The sequence below is a fragment of the Abrus precatorius genome, unplaced genomic scaffold, assembly GCF_003935025.1.
Source record: "Abrus precatorius isolate BTA unplaced genomic scaffold, Abrus_2018 Scaffold3, whole genome shotgun sequence".
Classification (NCBI taxonomy): domain Eukaryota; kingdom Viridiplantae; phylum Streptophyta; class Magnoliopsida; order Fabales; family Fabaceae; genus Abrus; species Abrus precatorius.
This window is the reverse complement of record NW_020874373.1, coordinates 36,184,424-36,197,924: the sequence shown is the minus strand read 5'-3', so window position 1 is coordinate 36,197,924 and position 13,501 is coordinate 36,184,424. Positions and strand designations below refer to the sequence as shown.

At 36.1% G+C, this 13,501-nt stretch overlaps 3 protein-coding genes across 9 annotated transcripts; all 3 read right to left on the bottom strand.

Annotated features, from left to right (window-relative positions):
* Window positions 1–176: 176 nt before the first annotated feature.
* On the bottom strand, window positions 177–4,264 carry LOC113861489 (glycine--tRNA ligase, mitochondrial 1). Its single transcript, XM_027494331.1, has 7 exons — window positions 3,100–4,264; window positions 2,821–3,015; window positions 2,505–2,729; window positions 2,132–2,191; window positions 1,926–2,006; window positions 1,428–1,833; window positions 177–878 (listed from the first exon to the last, which is right to left on the bottom strand). Exons 1-7 carry the CDS (start codon window positions 4,081–4,083, stop codon window positions 646–648), a joined length of 2,184 nt encoding a protein of 727 aa, XP_027350132.1. The 5' UTR covers window positions 4,084–4,264; the 3' UTR covers window positions 177–645.
* A 742-nt stretch (window positions 4,265–5,006) lies between these two features.
* LOC113860625 (14-3-3-like protein A) lies at window positions 5,007–7,775 on the bottom strand. Of its 2 annotated transcripts, none has more exons than XM_027493066.1 (5): window positions 7,723–7,775; window positions 6,969–7,489; window positions 6,766–6,888; window positions 6,042–6,158; window positions 5,007–5,463 (listed from the first exon to the last, which is right to left on the bottom strand). In XM_027493066.1, the coding sequence occupies exons 2-5, from the start codon at window positions 7,452–7,454 to the stop codon at window positions 5,401–5,403; spliced, it is 789 nt and encodes a 262-aa protein (XP_027348867.1). In that variant the 5' UTR covers window positions 7,455–7,489; window positions 7,723–7,775; the 3' UTR covers window positions 5,007–5,400. The 2 variants fall into 2 exon arrangements, with proteins under 2 accessions (XP_027348867.1, XP_027348868.1); XM_027493067.1 differs by having other exon boundaries at window positions 5,251–5,434; window positions 6,055–6,158.
* Window positions 7,776–10,334: 2,559 nt separating this feature from the next.
* LOC113861870 (2-alkenal reductase (NADP(+)-dependent)) lies at window positions 10,335–12,846 on the bottom strand. Of its 6 annotated transcripts, none has more exons than XM_027494951.1 (5): window positions 12,577–12,846; window positions 12,317–12,497; window positions 11,720–11,886; window positions 11,163–11,245; window positions 10,335–10,969 (listed from the first exon to the last, which is right to left on the bottom strand). In XM_027494951.1, the coding sequence occupies exons 1-5, from the start codon at window positions 12,799–12,801 to the stop codon at window positions 10,591–10,593; spliced, it is 1,035 nt and encodes a 344-aa protein (XP_027350752.1). In that variant the 5' UTR covers window positions 12,802–12,846; the 3' UTR covers window positions 10,335–10,590. The 6 variants fall into 6 exon arrangements, with proteins under 6 accessions (XP_027350752.1, XP_027350751.1, XP_027350754.1 ...); XM_027494950.1 differs by having other exon boundaries at window positions 12,317–12,501; window positions 12,557–12,814; XM_027494953.1 differs by having other exon boundaries at window positions 11,163–11,230; window positions 12,577–12,814.
* Window positions 12,847–13,501: the final 655 nt, after the last annotated feature.

Sequence of the window (13,501 nt, the reverse complement as noted above, 5' to 3'; positions counted from 1 at the left end):
CTTATCTACAAAAGCATTTTATTCAATTAGAGTTCATCCTAACCCATCATTTAAGAAAATAACGAAAAATTTATTACCACGCTTAGGTCCTTAAAATCTGTTCGGACAAATCACTAGCGTGGCACAATGTAAGTTGTAGCTTTTGAAGTGCAAGATATGAACACTACTAAGCTTGAAATTCTATCAGCATTAGGATAAAATCACTGGCTTGCCACAAGAGATCAATTCCAGACATAACTCATGCAAAACATATTCTTTTCGGGGTTAAACCACGGGGCCTAAAATCCTCAGCAGATAAAGCAAACAAAAATATTATCGAGTAATTTTCAGATTCGTTGAGACTCCCCTAACACTGAGGCAGTAAGTTCCAACCGCATGACAAAACCTCAAGAAGCCATTGAGTATTGACAAACAAGAAACTAGTCAAATAACATATATCTATGACTAATGTTTAACAGTAAAACCGTGTGTCATTCAGCCCATATGTTGCAGAAACTTAATTTAAACAAAAAGAAATATGTATCTAATTGATACTTAGTAATATCCCTGTAGTTCAATTCATTGTTCAAAAAACATCACAAAAATTTTGCAACAGGAGAACTCAAAACTATGATAGGTCAACCCAGATGGCGACTAGCTTAAAATTCAATCATCAGCAGCTGTAGAGGAATGATGGGGAAAAGTTGACCACACATCTTCCCATGTCCTCTGGCCTTCCGCTACCTCCCTAACAACAGAAGCTGCTTTTTCCACATCAACACGCACTTGATCCTTGCTGTCCCTTTCCCGAATAGTCACTGATGATGTTGAATCTACGGTGATAGCAAAGGGAACACCAAGTTCATCTGTTCTTGCATACCGTTTTCCTATCGACGTACCTGTTAACATTTTTATAAGACAAAATATAACATTAGTCTTTAGGTATTAACACAAATAAACTGGGATGAATTAATCCATCCCTAAAACAAACTTGTGAATGTAAGACACATTAACAACCTTAGAAGGGAGTTTAACCTTTTTCCCTTTAGTCAATTATATATATATATAGAAGAGCCAAAAGACCATATTTGCACCTAGCCAAAGGCATATTCCAAGAACAGGTGCCTAAACCACATCTGCACTCGACCCTCCCAGGATGTGGTTTTAAAGGAAAATTGTTCTCATCAATGCAGTTTCAAAGATTTATATACCCATTCTACCAAAAGATGTTGACATTAAATAAAGACAAATTGACATGTAATAAGAACAATAATACAGCCTTTAAGAAGAGGATGCTCAGATCCTCATCCCACAGGCTGAATTTCTACTTTGGAAATACAATTTTTTTTAACAAGTATTCATGCATTCATTCAGTGTAAACCTCTAACATTTTAATTAACATTATCTGTAAGTATATATTAATGGGAACTTATATTATATCCACATACCTGTAATGTCAATCTTATGTGAAATTCCAGCAGCAGTCAATGACTTGGAAATTAATTTAGCAACCTCTTCATACTTCTGATTCTGAACCAGAGGGAAAACTGTGCACTTAATAGGAGCTACAAGTGCAGGGAAGCGAAATACATTTAACTGTTCATCCCCAGCTTTACTTGGCCTCATGTAGAATGTGTGCTCAAAGAGACAATAAATTATCCGCCCAATTCCAAAAGATGGTTCAATCACAGATGGTGTAAAAACACGCTGGTGTTCTTTCTTTTTCTCCTTTTGAATGGTCACCATACTCTTCTTAATAGTAACAGTCTTCCCAAGTGTGCACACTTCAAACTCCACCTCCCCTTTTGATTCCAGAGCAGCTTTCATGTCCAAAGCTTCTTTCTCATGCATTGCCTGCCAGGTAAGATTCCGTGTCAAAAGTAATGCAAGCACTCATGACAAAGAGTCATGGTACTAGACACCAAAAAAATTACAACATCAACTACCTCAAGTGCTTCAACCACCATCCTTTGATTCCCCTTGAATGCTAGACCCAACTCTTTCTTTACTGGAGTTATAACCAATTTCTGAAACAATGTGCAAACCAAGTCAATCAATAATGTCTTAAGATTTTTGATGACTGTGCATGAATTTGCAGGATTCAGTCATTTATATCCATAAATAAATCAACACCTTTAGAATTAAACAGTACCTCCACTTCCTTGGGTTCTGAAAATTTTTCATGAGCCACTAGCGGAACACCGCTTTTCTCCTGCAATATTAAATACAGATACAGGCACTATGAGAATGCAGAACACCTCAAATTATAAGAGAATTTCCTTAGTTGTTTGGACACCATAAAATACATTTTAGTTTTTTACCCCCTTTGAGATACAGCCATTCCTCAACTTCAATGTAATTTGATTTCAAGAGAAAACAGTACTTTTTAGTCAAGTCAAATGCATGTTATCCTCCAGACACTTAAAGAACAGTTCATCCATTAGAATAATTGCGATGTCTAGGTTTATCAAAAGCCACAACATACAACAAGGAATACATTATTTAAAGCAAATTAACATGCTTACCGAGTGAGCACGCAAATCATATGCAGACCTATCTGCAATACCAACACACTCAATCCAGCCATAGGAGCACTCAATCTCAGCATCCCAACAGTCAGCAGCATAATGAGCCATCTCATTGGCAAGATGTTGCCTAAATCTCAAGCGATCCTTGTCTATACCGAGACGCGTCAAGAAAAGATACACTCTCCCAATGAAATAACCAAGAGTCTCATTATTCACAGTTCCCTAACCACCACCAGAAAAAAATAAATCACAACACATCATACAATAAGAAGCAATCTCAAAACCATCAAAAGCTCTTCAACTCAAAACCAACCTTGGAAACAGCATCACCAAGACGAATCTTCTTAGCAGACTGACCTGTCATTTGCTCCTCCCTGGGAAACATCAAGAACTCCAAGTCAGCAACATCAGGGTACTTGGGATGCGACTTATCTTCCGGGTCTACGAAATGCTCAATTTCCGCCAGAGTGAATTCCCTAACTCTGAGAAGCCCTTGCCGTGGAGATATCTAAAAACCCAAATGAAATCGAAATTGAAACTCAAATTCAACATGGAAAAAACCACAACAACCAAAAGTTAAAAAGAAACGAACCTCATTCCTAAAAGCCTGTCCAATCTGCGCAGCAGCGAAGGGTAACTTGTTGCCATTGTAATAATACAAGTCCTTAAAATTGACAAAAATGCCCTGCGCCGTTTCGGGTCGCATGAAGCCTGGGCTCAGCCCAGAGGGACCAATGGAAGTTTGAAACATCAAATTGAAAGGGTAAGGATCAGAGAGAGGGTTCTTCGTTTCAGGTGCAATGATTCCATACTCCTTAATCTTAGCACCAAGCTCTTCCGCAGAGAGGTCATCCAAGGTGGCAAGCACGTGCTTCAGTTCAGAGGCTTTCTCAGAAGAAAGGGTAAGGTCACGTTGGAGCTTCTCGTTGCAGAAGTCTTTGAGCAAGTGATCGGCGCGGTAGCACGTGCCGGTTTTGAGGTCCTTCACCATGAGATCGGTGAACTTGTCCACGTGACCGGAGGCTTTGAGGACGATTTCGGGGGTGACGCAGGGGCAATCAACTTCCAGCATGTTCTCTTCCAAGACGAAGTGGTGCCGCCAGAATGAGAGCACGTTCGATTTCACGGAGCAACCGGGAGGGCCGTAGTCGAAGAGCCCGGCCACGCCGCGGTAGATCTTGAAGGATGGGATGTAGAAGAGCCGCCGTTCCAGGGTGTTCACGACGGCTTGACGGAAGGCTTCGCGGGTGTCGGCACCGGAGCCGGCCAGGAGCGAGTGGAGGGAGCGTTCGATGGAGGATTTTTCCAGTTTGAGGGCATTGAGGGATTCGATGGCGGCTTCGACTTCGGGCTTGGGGGCGGCGGCTGCTTTGAGGGCGCGGACGGCGTTGCCTTGGGCTTCGACGGCGGATTGCTTGTCGGCGAGGGCTTTGCGGAGGGAGTCTTCGGTGGCGGCCATTGGAATTGAAGATAGTGAGAGTGTGATTGAAGAGTAAGAAGAAGAAGAAGAAGAAGATATTTTAGTTGATGCAGTTGCTATCACTCTCCGTCTTAGTCTCAGTAAATGCAGAAGCATACCATTTCACGGCGAGACCATTGCTCGGTGCGGAATTGAATAGGGTAAGGAAATGGATATTGGAACCAACGCGTTTTTTAGTGCCGTGGGCTTGGGCCTACCTGGGCCTTTCCCTACTCTTAAAGATCATCACCTGTTTCATTTCTTCTAATGTGTGTTGTTTCTCTTTCGGTAACACATTTGGAGGACTTCATCCAGATTCGTTTTATTATATTTAGACCAAATGAGGTTTTCCCATGCTTCTGCTAAGCCACAAAGTCTTCCTATCATTGTTCAGTCAAACTGTTCCAGTAAAGTGTAATATAAAATTGTTTTCTTTGTTAAATAAGCAATTCTTCATTCTACTTTTCCGTTATCCTTTTGCTTTAATCTAATCTCGTGTTAGAAAGGTGCCAAGGAAACGTGTGATTAAAGGTCAATTTATTATCTGAAACGGGATTATCACATGTGCAAAATATCGGCTAATTAGCATGCAATATGCGGACAAATTTTGCAATTGATGATCAATTTAGAGATTTATTTGCAATATGTAGTTATTGAAATTACTTATCAGTTACTGATGGAGCACTGGTACTATTTATCACTTACCTGAGTTTTGATTTCATTACTTCTTCGAAAGGAGTGAAAAGACGTTTAAAATAATAAATAAATTTATGGAACATTTTAATTTAAATAAACACTAGATATTAGTTCTCTCTCTATATATTTTTATTCTTCATTACCTGTATATTTAACTTTAACTTATTTTAGAAAATAATGATTTCTCCAAAAACAAAAAAAAGCTTCATAACATGTATTCAATTAAATAACAAGTACTTTACAGTTTGATTTACAAATTTCTAATTTTGTTTAAAGTTGATAAAAAAAATTAAAGACTAATTAAAATCAATTAAAAAATCCCCTTCGAATAAACAACTAATTAAAAAATATTAATTTAATTTAATGGATAACTCAGAAACATACATCATGAAATAAAAATATAACTACCCGATAAAGATATTTCGTACTAAGATAGTTGAAAGTGATAAAAATATTTCCCGCTGTGCTCTGTATGGGATTCAGGAGCATAAACAGCATTATATGCAAATGGATCTCACAAGAACGCTTGCATTCGCATACTAAACAATAAAAAACTTGCAAATCTAACCACCAAAGCCACATTCTTCTCGTCAATAAAACACAAACGATCCATTGAAACATTATAAATCCCAAGCGCAACACGCACTTGAAATCATGAAATCCATTAATACAATCTACTATGGCAACCCACATTGATCTATATTAAGGGTAATAATACATATCCCATCAACTACCACATTACTGCTGCCCATCGCCGGGTTGTTGCTTAGATGTTTCCTTGATCTCATCTCCAGCTTCGTCCTGAAATATTAAAGGAAATCCAACTAAGAAAAACATAGAAAAACAAATATCATATCTAATCAATGGGAGACTGAAAGAAAAGAATGGAAAGCAGTCAGCTCCTAGAGACTCTACTGATCTAAAAGCTGCCAACAGCAACAAAAAGCATAAGGCAGCTGCAATGCAATAGACCTTCAGCAAGAATATGTACCAACTGCTTGTGTCTTTGTTTCAGTCAGTATGAGGATAAAACTTTACTAGTCCATTAAGAAAAGATCAAAGCTTAACTCTTACGACTAATACAGGGAACCAGCAGAAACATAACTAATGCTCCAAAGAAAAGGGTAATTAGTCCTTGGATTTGGACAACTACAAGATTGTACAACCAAAAAGTTTAATAAAAATTTTGTTTCGAAACTTCCACGAAACTAGCTTGGCTATTACAAGAGGAAGGTTTAAGTTGTTGATGTTCTACTCATTAAAGAACTATTAATGACGGCTTAACAATAGACAACAAAATATCTACATTTAAACAAAAATCAAGAAATATTTAGCATATGTACAAAACGAGAGAGAGAGAGAGAGAGAGAGAGAGAGACCGTGATGTCTGATGTCCACAAAGTCAGATTATCTCGGAGAAGTTGCATGATCAATGTGCTGTCCTTGTATGACTCTTCACCCAACGTGTCAAGCTCGGATATTGCCTCATCAAATGCCTGCCATGGTTAAGCAATTTTCACAAATCATACAGAGAAGAGAAAGCACAATAGGGAAATTAAAAAAAAAAAAAATCCATCATAACATGAAAGTGCTAAGCAAACTGCATAAGACATCAATATTGTCAAGTAATAAAAACATAAACTGACTAAGGAATGAACAGTATTGAAATCTGCATCACAATGCTGAGTTCAGTCTCTTAAAAAAGAGCTAAATTCCTACAATATTCTTCAAAAAATGACATTAATGCATTTGATATAATAGAGTAGTCTATGAATTTTATTCATTGTGACCTTGTAATCAATTTTCACTTGTTCTGTTCATAGCATACTTTTCAAAGCAATGTAAAGTGGGTGGTGGACACACAACACAACAGATTCCCGTCGCGTCAAGCAATACACAGGATCTTGAGCCTCACCAACCGACAAAAAATCAGTTTACACTAACAAACCGCCAACAAATACTGAGATTTAACCTCTATAACACGCAAATAAAATTTCTTCATCGATGAACATTGAGATATACAAGCAACATCAAAGAGCAATTTAAAAACAAACAAACCAAAAACCCCTTTCGATCACGTATAGTGCTAGCAAGTAATGATACCTGTTTGGCAAGATTACAAGCACGATCTGGTGAGTTAAGGATTTCATAATAGAAGACAGAAAAGTTGAGTGCAAGACCCAGCCTAATGGGGTGTGTGGGGGGCAAGTCAGCAAGGGCAATATCCTGAATCAAGTAAACAAGCAAGTAATAAGAGTAACCACTACGCACAATAATTCCACAAAAGCTGTAAGAGCAGTAAATACCTGAGCGGATTTGTAAGCTAACAAAGTATTCTCAGCAGCTTCTTTTCTCTCTGCCCCAGTTTTAAACTCAGCAAGGTACCTGTGATAATCACCTTTCATCTTAAGGTAAAACACTTTGGATTCAAAAGATGTAGCGGCTGGGATAAGATGAGACTCAAGAAGATTCAAAATCCCATCACAGATCTTGCTTAGTTCAGCCTCAATCTTTCCCCTATACTCCTTTATAACACCCACGTGCTCCTCATTGCCTCTACTCTCCTCCTTCTGCTCAATGGAGGAAATGATTCTCCACGAAGCCCTCCTTGCCCCAATCACATTCTTGTAAGCCACAGAGAGAAGATTCCTCTCCTCCACTGTCAACTCCTCCACATCCACCGCCTTCACAACCTTCTCCATGAACTCAACCATCTCCTCGTACCTCTCCGCCTGTTCTGCCAACTTCGCCATGTAAACACTCTCCTCCCGAGATGAATCCGTTCCCGCCATTTTCACGCTTCGCGAATTACGCCGCTAAATTTATCCTGCAAAGTAAAATTCAAATTCACGCACAATTTCAGAATTCGATGATCCGTTCCATTGCTCATGTTATCATTATTATTATTCGCGAGAAAACAGAACAAATCTAGGAGACGAAATCGGAATCAGAAAATCAATAGAAAATAAAAACCTAGAAGAATTTATGCAGATCTGAATGAATGGAACAAAATAGAGAAATGCAATGGAAACCCTAAAAGGAGATGAGAGAGAGAGGAACCTAAGAGGAAGGAGGTGTGAGAAAATGAATGAGAAGGGAGAAGAGAGAAAACGAGAATGAAAGGAGGGCGTAGATATAGGAGAGGAGAAGAGAGGTCCAATTAGAAGGCGACACGTGGTGGGTGGCGGAGATTCCGTGGGAAGTGGGAGGCGTTGACCGTTGACGTTGATTTGGGTGTTGTCTTCTCTTGTGGTCGTGGGACCCTCGCCTCGCCCTTCACGCTAACATCCATGCTTTTCATCTTTCCTTTTCCACCCTACTAAGGTAATCATTTTTTCTCATTTATTACAATACAATTTTCAGTACATGTATATCATTAAAAATTAACAAACAATTTTTTTACTAAAATTAATATTTAATACTATTAATGTTTTATATTTTATAATTTTAATATGAATTTACTATTTATTATATTTACATTTTAAAATTTTATTTATTATAATGTTATTCACTTTAATTTTTAAGATTAAATTTAAGTGTCTTACAATAGGAAAATTTTATTAAAAAAGTAAATTATTTATTTTATTATGATTTCGTATCTTTAATATAATAAATATATTTTTATTATTTTTTACTACGTTTAAGTGTTTATACTTAATTATAAAGGTTAAGTTAACAAAAATTAAATTTATTATTTAAACTTCTGATTTATGTCTAAAAAAATTAATTTACTAATGCATTTAAGAATCATGTTAAATAATATTACAAGAGAAATTAAAAGAAAATATTAAAAAATACATTAAAATGAGTTGAAAATTACAGAAAAATTATATTAATATCATTTAATAATACAATTTTTTTAATTTTTTTAATATCTTAGGGACATATATAATTGGACTATATTTTTAAGTTTGATTGCTATTATGTCCCAAATTTATGGATCTAAACCTAATTTTGCTCTTTCAAAAACAAAAACCTTAACATTACTCATAAATGGTGAAAATTGTGGGTTAATCCATATTCACGGGACTTAAACAATTTTAAGGCCTGTTTGTATGGTGAAAGTTAAGTGAATATAGAAGCACTTTCTTTGCACTTTCGTACGTCGGGAAGTCAAGTTTTGGTACAATTAGTTTCTTTGTGTTTTCGTACATTGCGAAGTCAATTTTTAATACCATTGCGTCTTACAACGCTCACATTAAGAAACTCGACTTGACCTCACGTCTTTTGAAGTTGGTGTCTCTACATCTTAACTATTTCTCTAGTAGTTTCGTTTATCGTCTTTGTAGTTCTAATTTAACCAAACCAAATGTAAATGCCGGTTTGGATTATCAACATTTTGTGCTTAGAGAAAAGGCAAAAAGTGAAAAAGTACGACAAAAAATAATCAGCTGAACAAGTTTAAAACACAGCAAGCTTCGGTTCTGTTAGAAGAAAATCAAAAATAAATTCTCGGGTTTGGTGTACAAAATACTATTTCCTTGCTTGTAATGCTAAGTCGTAACATCTTCCAAGAATCGTGGGTGTAGGTGTAACTGTAAGTAATCACTTTGCTAAAAACCCCGCATTTTGACAGAGGATACTCAGGTTTACTTGCCTCCCTTAGAGACAGAACCGTGTCATCATGCAGCAAAAACATATTCCTATTCACATTCTAAATTTTCCTTTTATCATTATCGTATATGGATTTATTTTTCCATCTCCAAAGCCACCTAAATCGTGGAAAAGAAGAGAAATCATTTGTCTGCTGTAATAAGACTCCACGAATAGAGCTAGGATTTTATTTATACATTCTCATTTCTCAAAATGATTAAAAGTACAAATCATTATATTAGTTTTATAATTCAAGTTATAAGAACAGTTAAATAATAAAGATGAAATTGGATATTTTACTCAAATTAAGATTTAGTTTTCAAGTGCCTTATTTTTAAGATTTATGTTGTATTATATGTTATTTGAATTAAAATATACTTAATATATGGTTTATTAAAAAAAACATACGTAAGCAATTCAATTGAAAAATTAAAAAGATGAGACAGATTCTCCATAAATTTCTCCGATCTGACGGGAATAAAGTTGGATTTAGTTTTTATGTCCACTTCTCCAAATTCTACTCCAAAACTATCCCCATCCTTCACGGGGACAGGAAGGACAAAACCCAATTTCATCCCACCCCACCTCGTTCCCATGCCTACTTTAACTTCTAAGAAAAAGAGAAGTCCACAAAGGCTTCACCAAACACTGCCCACGACCCTCTACGCAAAATCTTAAGGACTCGGAATGCAAGTAATTAGCCAACCAATCAACCACTCTATTGTCCTCTCTGAAAACCAAGAATGAGGTGAACTTGCTAGTTCCTTCTCTTCATTTAGTCAATATAAGCAACCAAAAGCAAGGAGGGTGCTGAGTGTTACAAACATAACAAGCTGTACAGCTACAATCATTCTCAATATAGAGCTTATGATTTTCCTTATAACAAGCTATGCAGAGGTTAGTTAGGATACCCCATAATTCAGAATTTAAAACACAGAAAACCCCAAGTTTCACAAAGTCATGAAGCCAGTGTCACACGAGTCATAGATGAATCTCTATGTGTTTTGAATACCCTACTAGTTCTTGTTGAGCCAAACCTGAATTTTAAAACCTAATAACTTGGGAGTTTTTTAGACATTCTTTATACAATAATAATAATAGGTACAAACCCATAACTTCGTGTCAATTGCTCCCATAATAACAATTCTAATAGTTGTTAACTCAATAAAATGATACCCCCTTCCCAAAATCAAACTGTCCAACATATTAGAACAATAGAAATAACTTTACAGAACAATGTATCAAACTCTAATATAGAAAATCCTTGAATTTTATTATATCAATTCTGCAAATGGACATGTTGACAACATAGAAAGCTTCTGCTAGGAAAAAAAATCATTCATGAGCAACACGAATGACTTGCTTACCAACGTTCTTTCCATGGAAAAGCCCAACGAAAGCAGCTGGAGCACTTTCCAAGCCTTCGTTCATGTCCTCAATGTAAAAAATCTTTCCCTGCTTGTAGTAACTTGAAACATCTTTCAAAAAGCGTGGGTATAGGTGCAAGTAATCACTTTGCAAAAAACCCTGCATTCTGATGCGCTTTGATATGAGATTGAATAAATTGTATATCCCTTTTGGATTAGAAAGGCTATGCTGAGACACCATCCCACAGATTGCAATTCTACCATGAATCCTCATGTTAAGGAGTGCAGCATCAAGCATTTCCCCACCAACATTATCAAAATAGATGTCAATGCCTTGTGGAAAATACCTGTCATGTTAGCGAGGACATATTACGTCTCAAATTTTGATTGTGGAAATCATGAAGAATAACGAGTGAGCAGAGCAGTACTAATTCTGGGAAGTATAGAACCTTTTTTCTCAAACAAACTTTAAGGAAATAATTCTCCTTTCCGTAGGCATTTTCTATTCAACTCTATATTATCTGCAAGCCAGTTACATACCTTTTTAGAGCACCATCCAAGTCTGATTCTTCCTTGTAGTTAAAAGCATCATCGAATCCAAGCTTATTCTTTAGAAGGTCAATCTAAATAAAACAGATTCGATGAGTAACTGAACTAAATACTGGGTTCAAGTATTTGTGTGTGTATTCATGTGTGTCTAATTGACAATATTTTATGGTTTAAATGTCTTATTGGTCCCCACACTTTTTAGATCTTAATTTTAGCTCCTCAATTTTTTTCTTTTGGTTTTAATCTTTGATTTTTTTAAAAATTCAATGCACTTGGTCCTTATTGATGATGCGACTTGCTAAGAGATTGTTATGTGTCAACTTATTGTCACATTAGTGAGAGGGACCAAAAGTGCTTAGTTTAGAAAAAACAATAAACTAAAATCAAAAGAAAAAATTTTGAGGGATTAAAATAAAAATTTCACAAAAATATTAGAACTAAAAATATATTTAAGTCATACATTATACATGAACGAAAATGTAATTTAAGCATTAAGTTTCTTTATTTTTTATTTTACAATTATAGGACAAATGATTAGTAAAATGGACCTTCTCCTTAGAGCCAGCACTTCCAACAACATAGCAGCCATGCAACTTAGCAAGTTGACCTACAAGCTGGCCTACGGCACCAGATGCTGCAGATACAAAAACATACTCTCCTTTTTGTGGCGTGCAGACCTCATAAAATCCAGCATAAGCAGTAAAACCTGGCATTCCTATAAAATCAAAAGGAGAAACGAAGGTTTAATTATTTATCAAAATGGGTTATCTGAAACTGGGTCACGAGTATAAGAGCGGAAAATGGATTCAGAAAAATGAAAAATATAAATCCAGAATAGCAACAGAAAATTCAAGGTTTTAACAATTACGCCATAAAGTACACATTCGCACGTGGAAGAAAACTGCAATCCACCAGTATTCTTCAGTCAAAAGAATAAACAACGAAAATCTCTAAAATTAAACGATTCCATGAGTACCTACCAACCTTGAATATGACAATGATAACTAAACATAAAACTATGCTATCCTATTCCTATTCGTCAGTGGCTAACTTGATTCAACATTATTAAATTTAAAAGCAAACAAAACAGTTATTGGTTTAGTGATTCCAAACAGAGAAAGAAAGCAACGGAAATAGTGGCATACCAAGAAGACCGATATGGAAGGAGAGAGGAATGTGATGATCTGTCTCAATTATTCTCAACTGGTCCGTTCTTTTGATAAGGCTGTATTCTTCCCAGCCAGTGAAGCCAGCAATGAGATCACCAGACTTGAAATTTGGATTATCAGAGTGTATGACTTTAGATACGCCGAATCCTTCAAGGGGCTTCATCAAAGTAGAGGTGTCTTAGTGAGAGAGAAGATTGAAAAAGAAATTAGTAGTTGCCCAGTTGGTAGATAGATACCTGAGAAGGAACATAAGGAGAGATATAAGATCCCTGGAAATCACGCATGCGACCGCGCATGTATGGATCGCAAGAGAGATAAAGGTTTTTGACGAGAATAGCATTAGCTTGTGGGGGAAGCTTGAGCTCAAATTTGGAAACCCTGAGTTCCATATCGCTCTCTTTGGGAACATCTTCAATGTACCCTTTGAATATCACCTGCTTGTTTTCCACTTCTTCTCCCATCAGATCACTCAACACTGATACCTAAGCTACCTTCACAATTGCGGTAAGGGAAGGGAATGGGAGGTAGCTAGATTTTAGTAATGCAATTCTAACTCAAGCTCTTTCCACCTAACATCATTCACACGTGTGGGTTGTCCTCTCTCGCCTCTTGTATTCAAACTTGGTTCCCGTTCAACAATCCCCGCAAACATTTTAATAATAAAATTTACGGTTGGCTTTAATTTTAGGGTGGGTCCTTGCTAACAAATGTACTAAGTTAAGGAATTAAAAATTATATTAATAACAATTATTAAATTTTATTTTACAATTTTTAATGAGTATTTTATGGTATTAATTAACATTTATCTTCATATATCATATATTTTAAAATATAAATATAAATAAAATTAAGTCAAAGAATCTTATTATTATTGCATAACTGCTAAAAATATATACATAAAAGTTAAACAAATATGAAACACAAGCAGCCCAAATATAACTTGAATCCATTTTTAAAACTTGAATATGTTTAAATTAATTTCGGACGGATCCTCAACGCCCACTTTTATCTAACAAGAATTGGCTCTGATAATTCACGCAATTATTAAGAACTAGGAATACGATTTAACATCAACTCAGCCAAGCCTTGATCTCTGACTATCCTACATTACAAAAGATAAGGAAGCCTGGTCCATGATTTCAGGCAATTATTGGTTTTGTT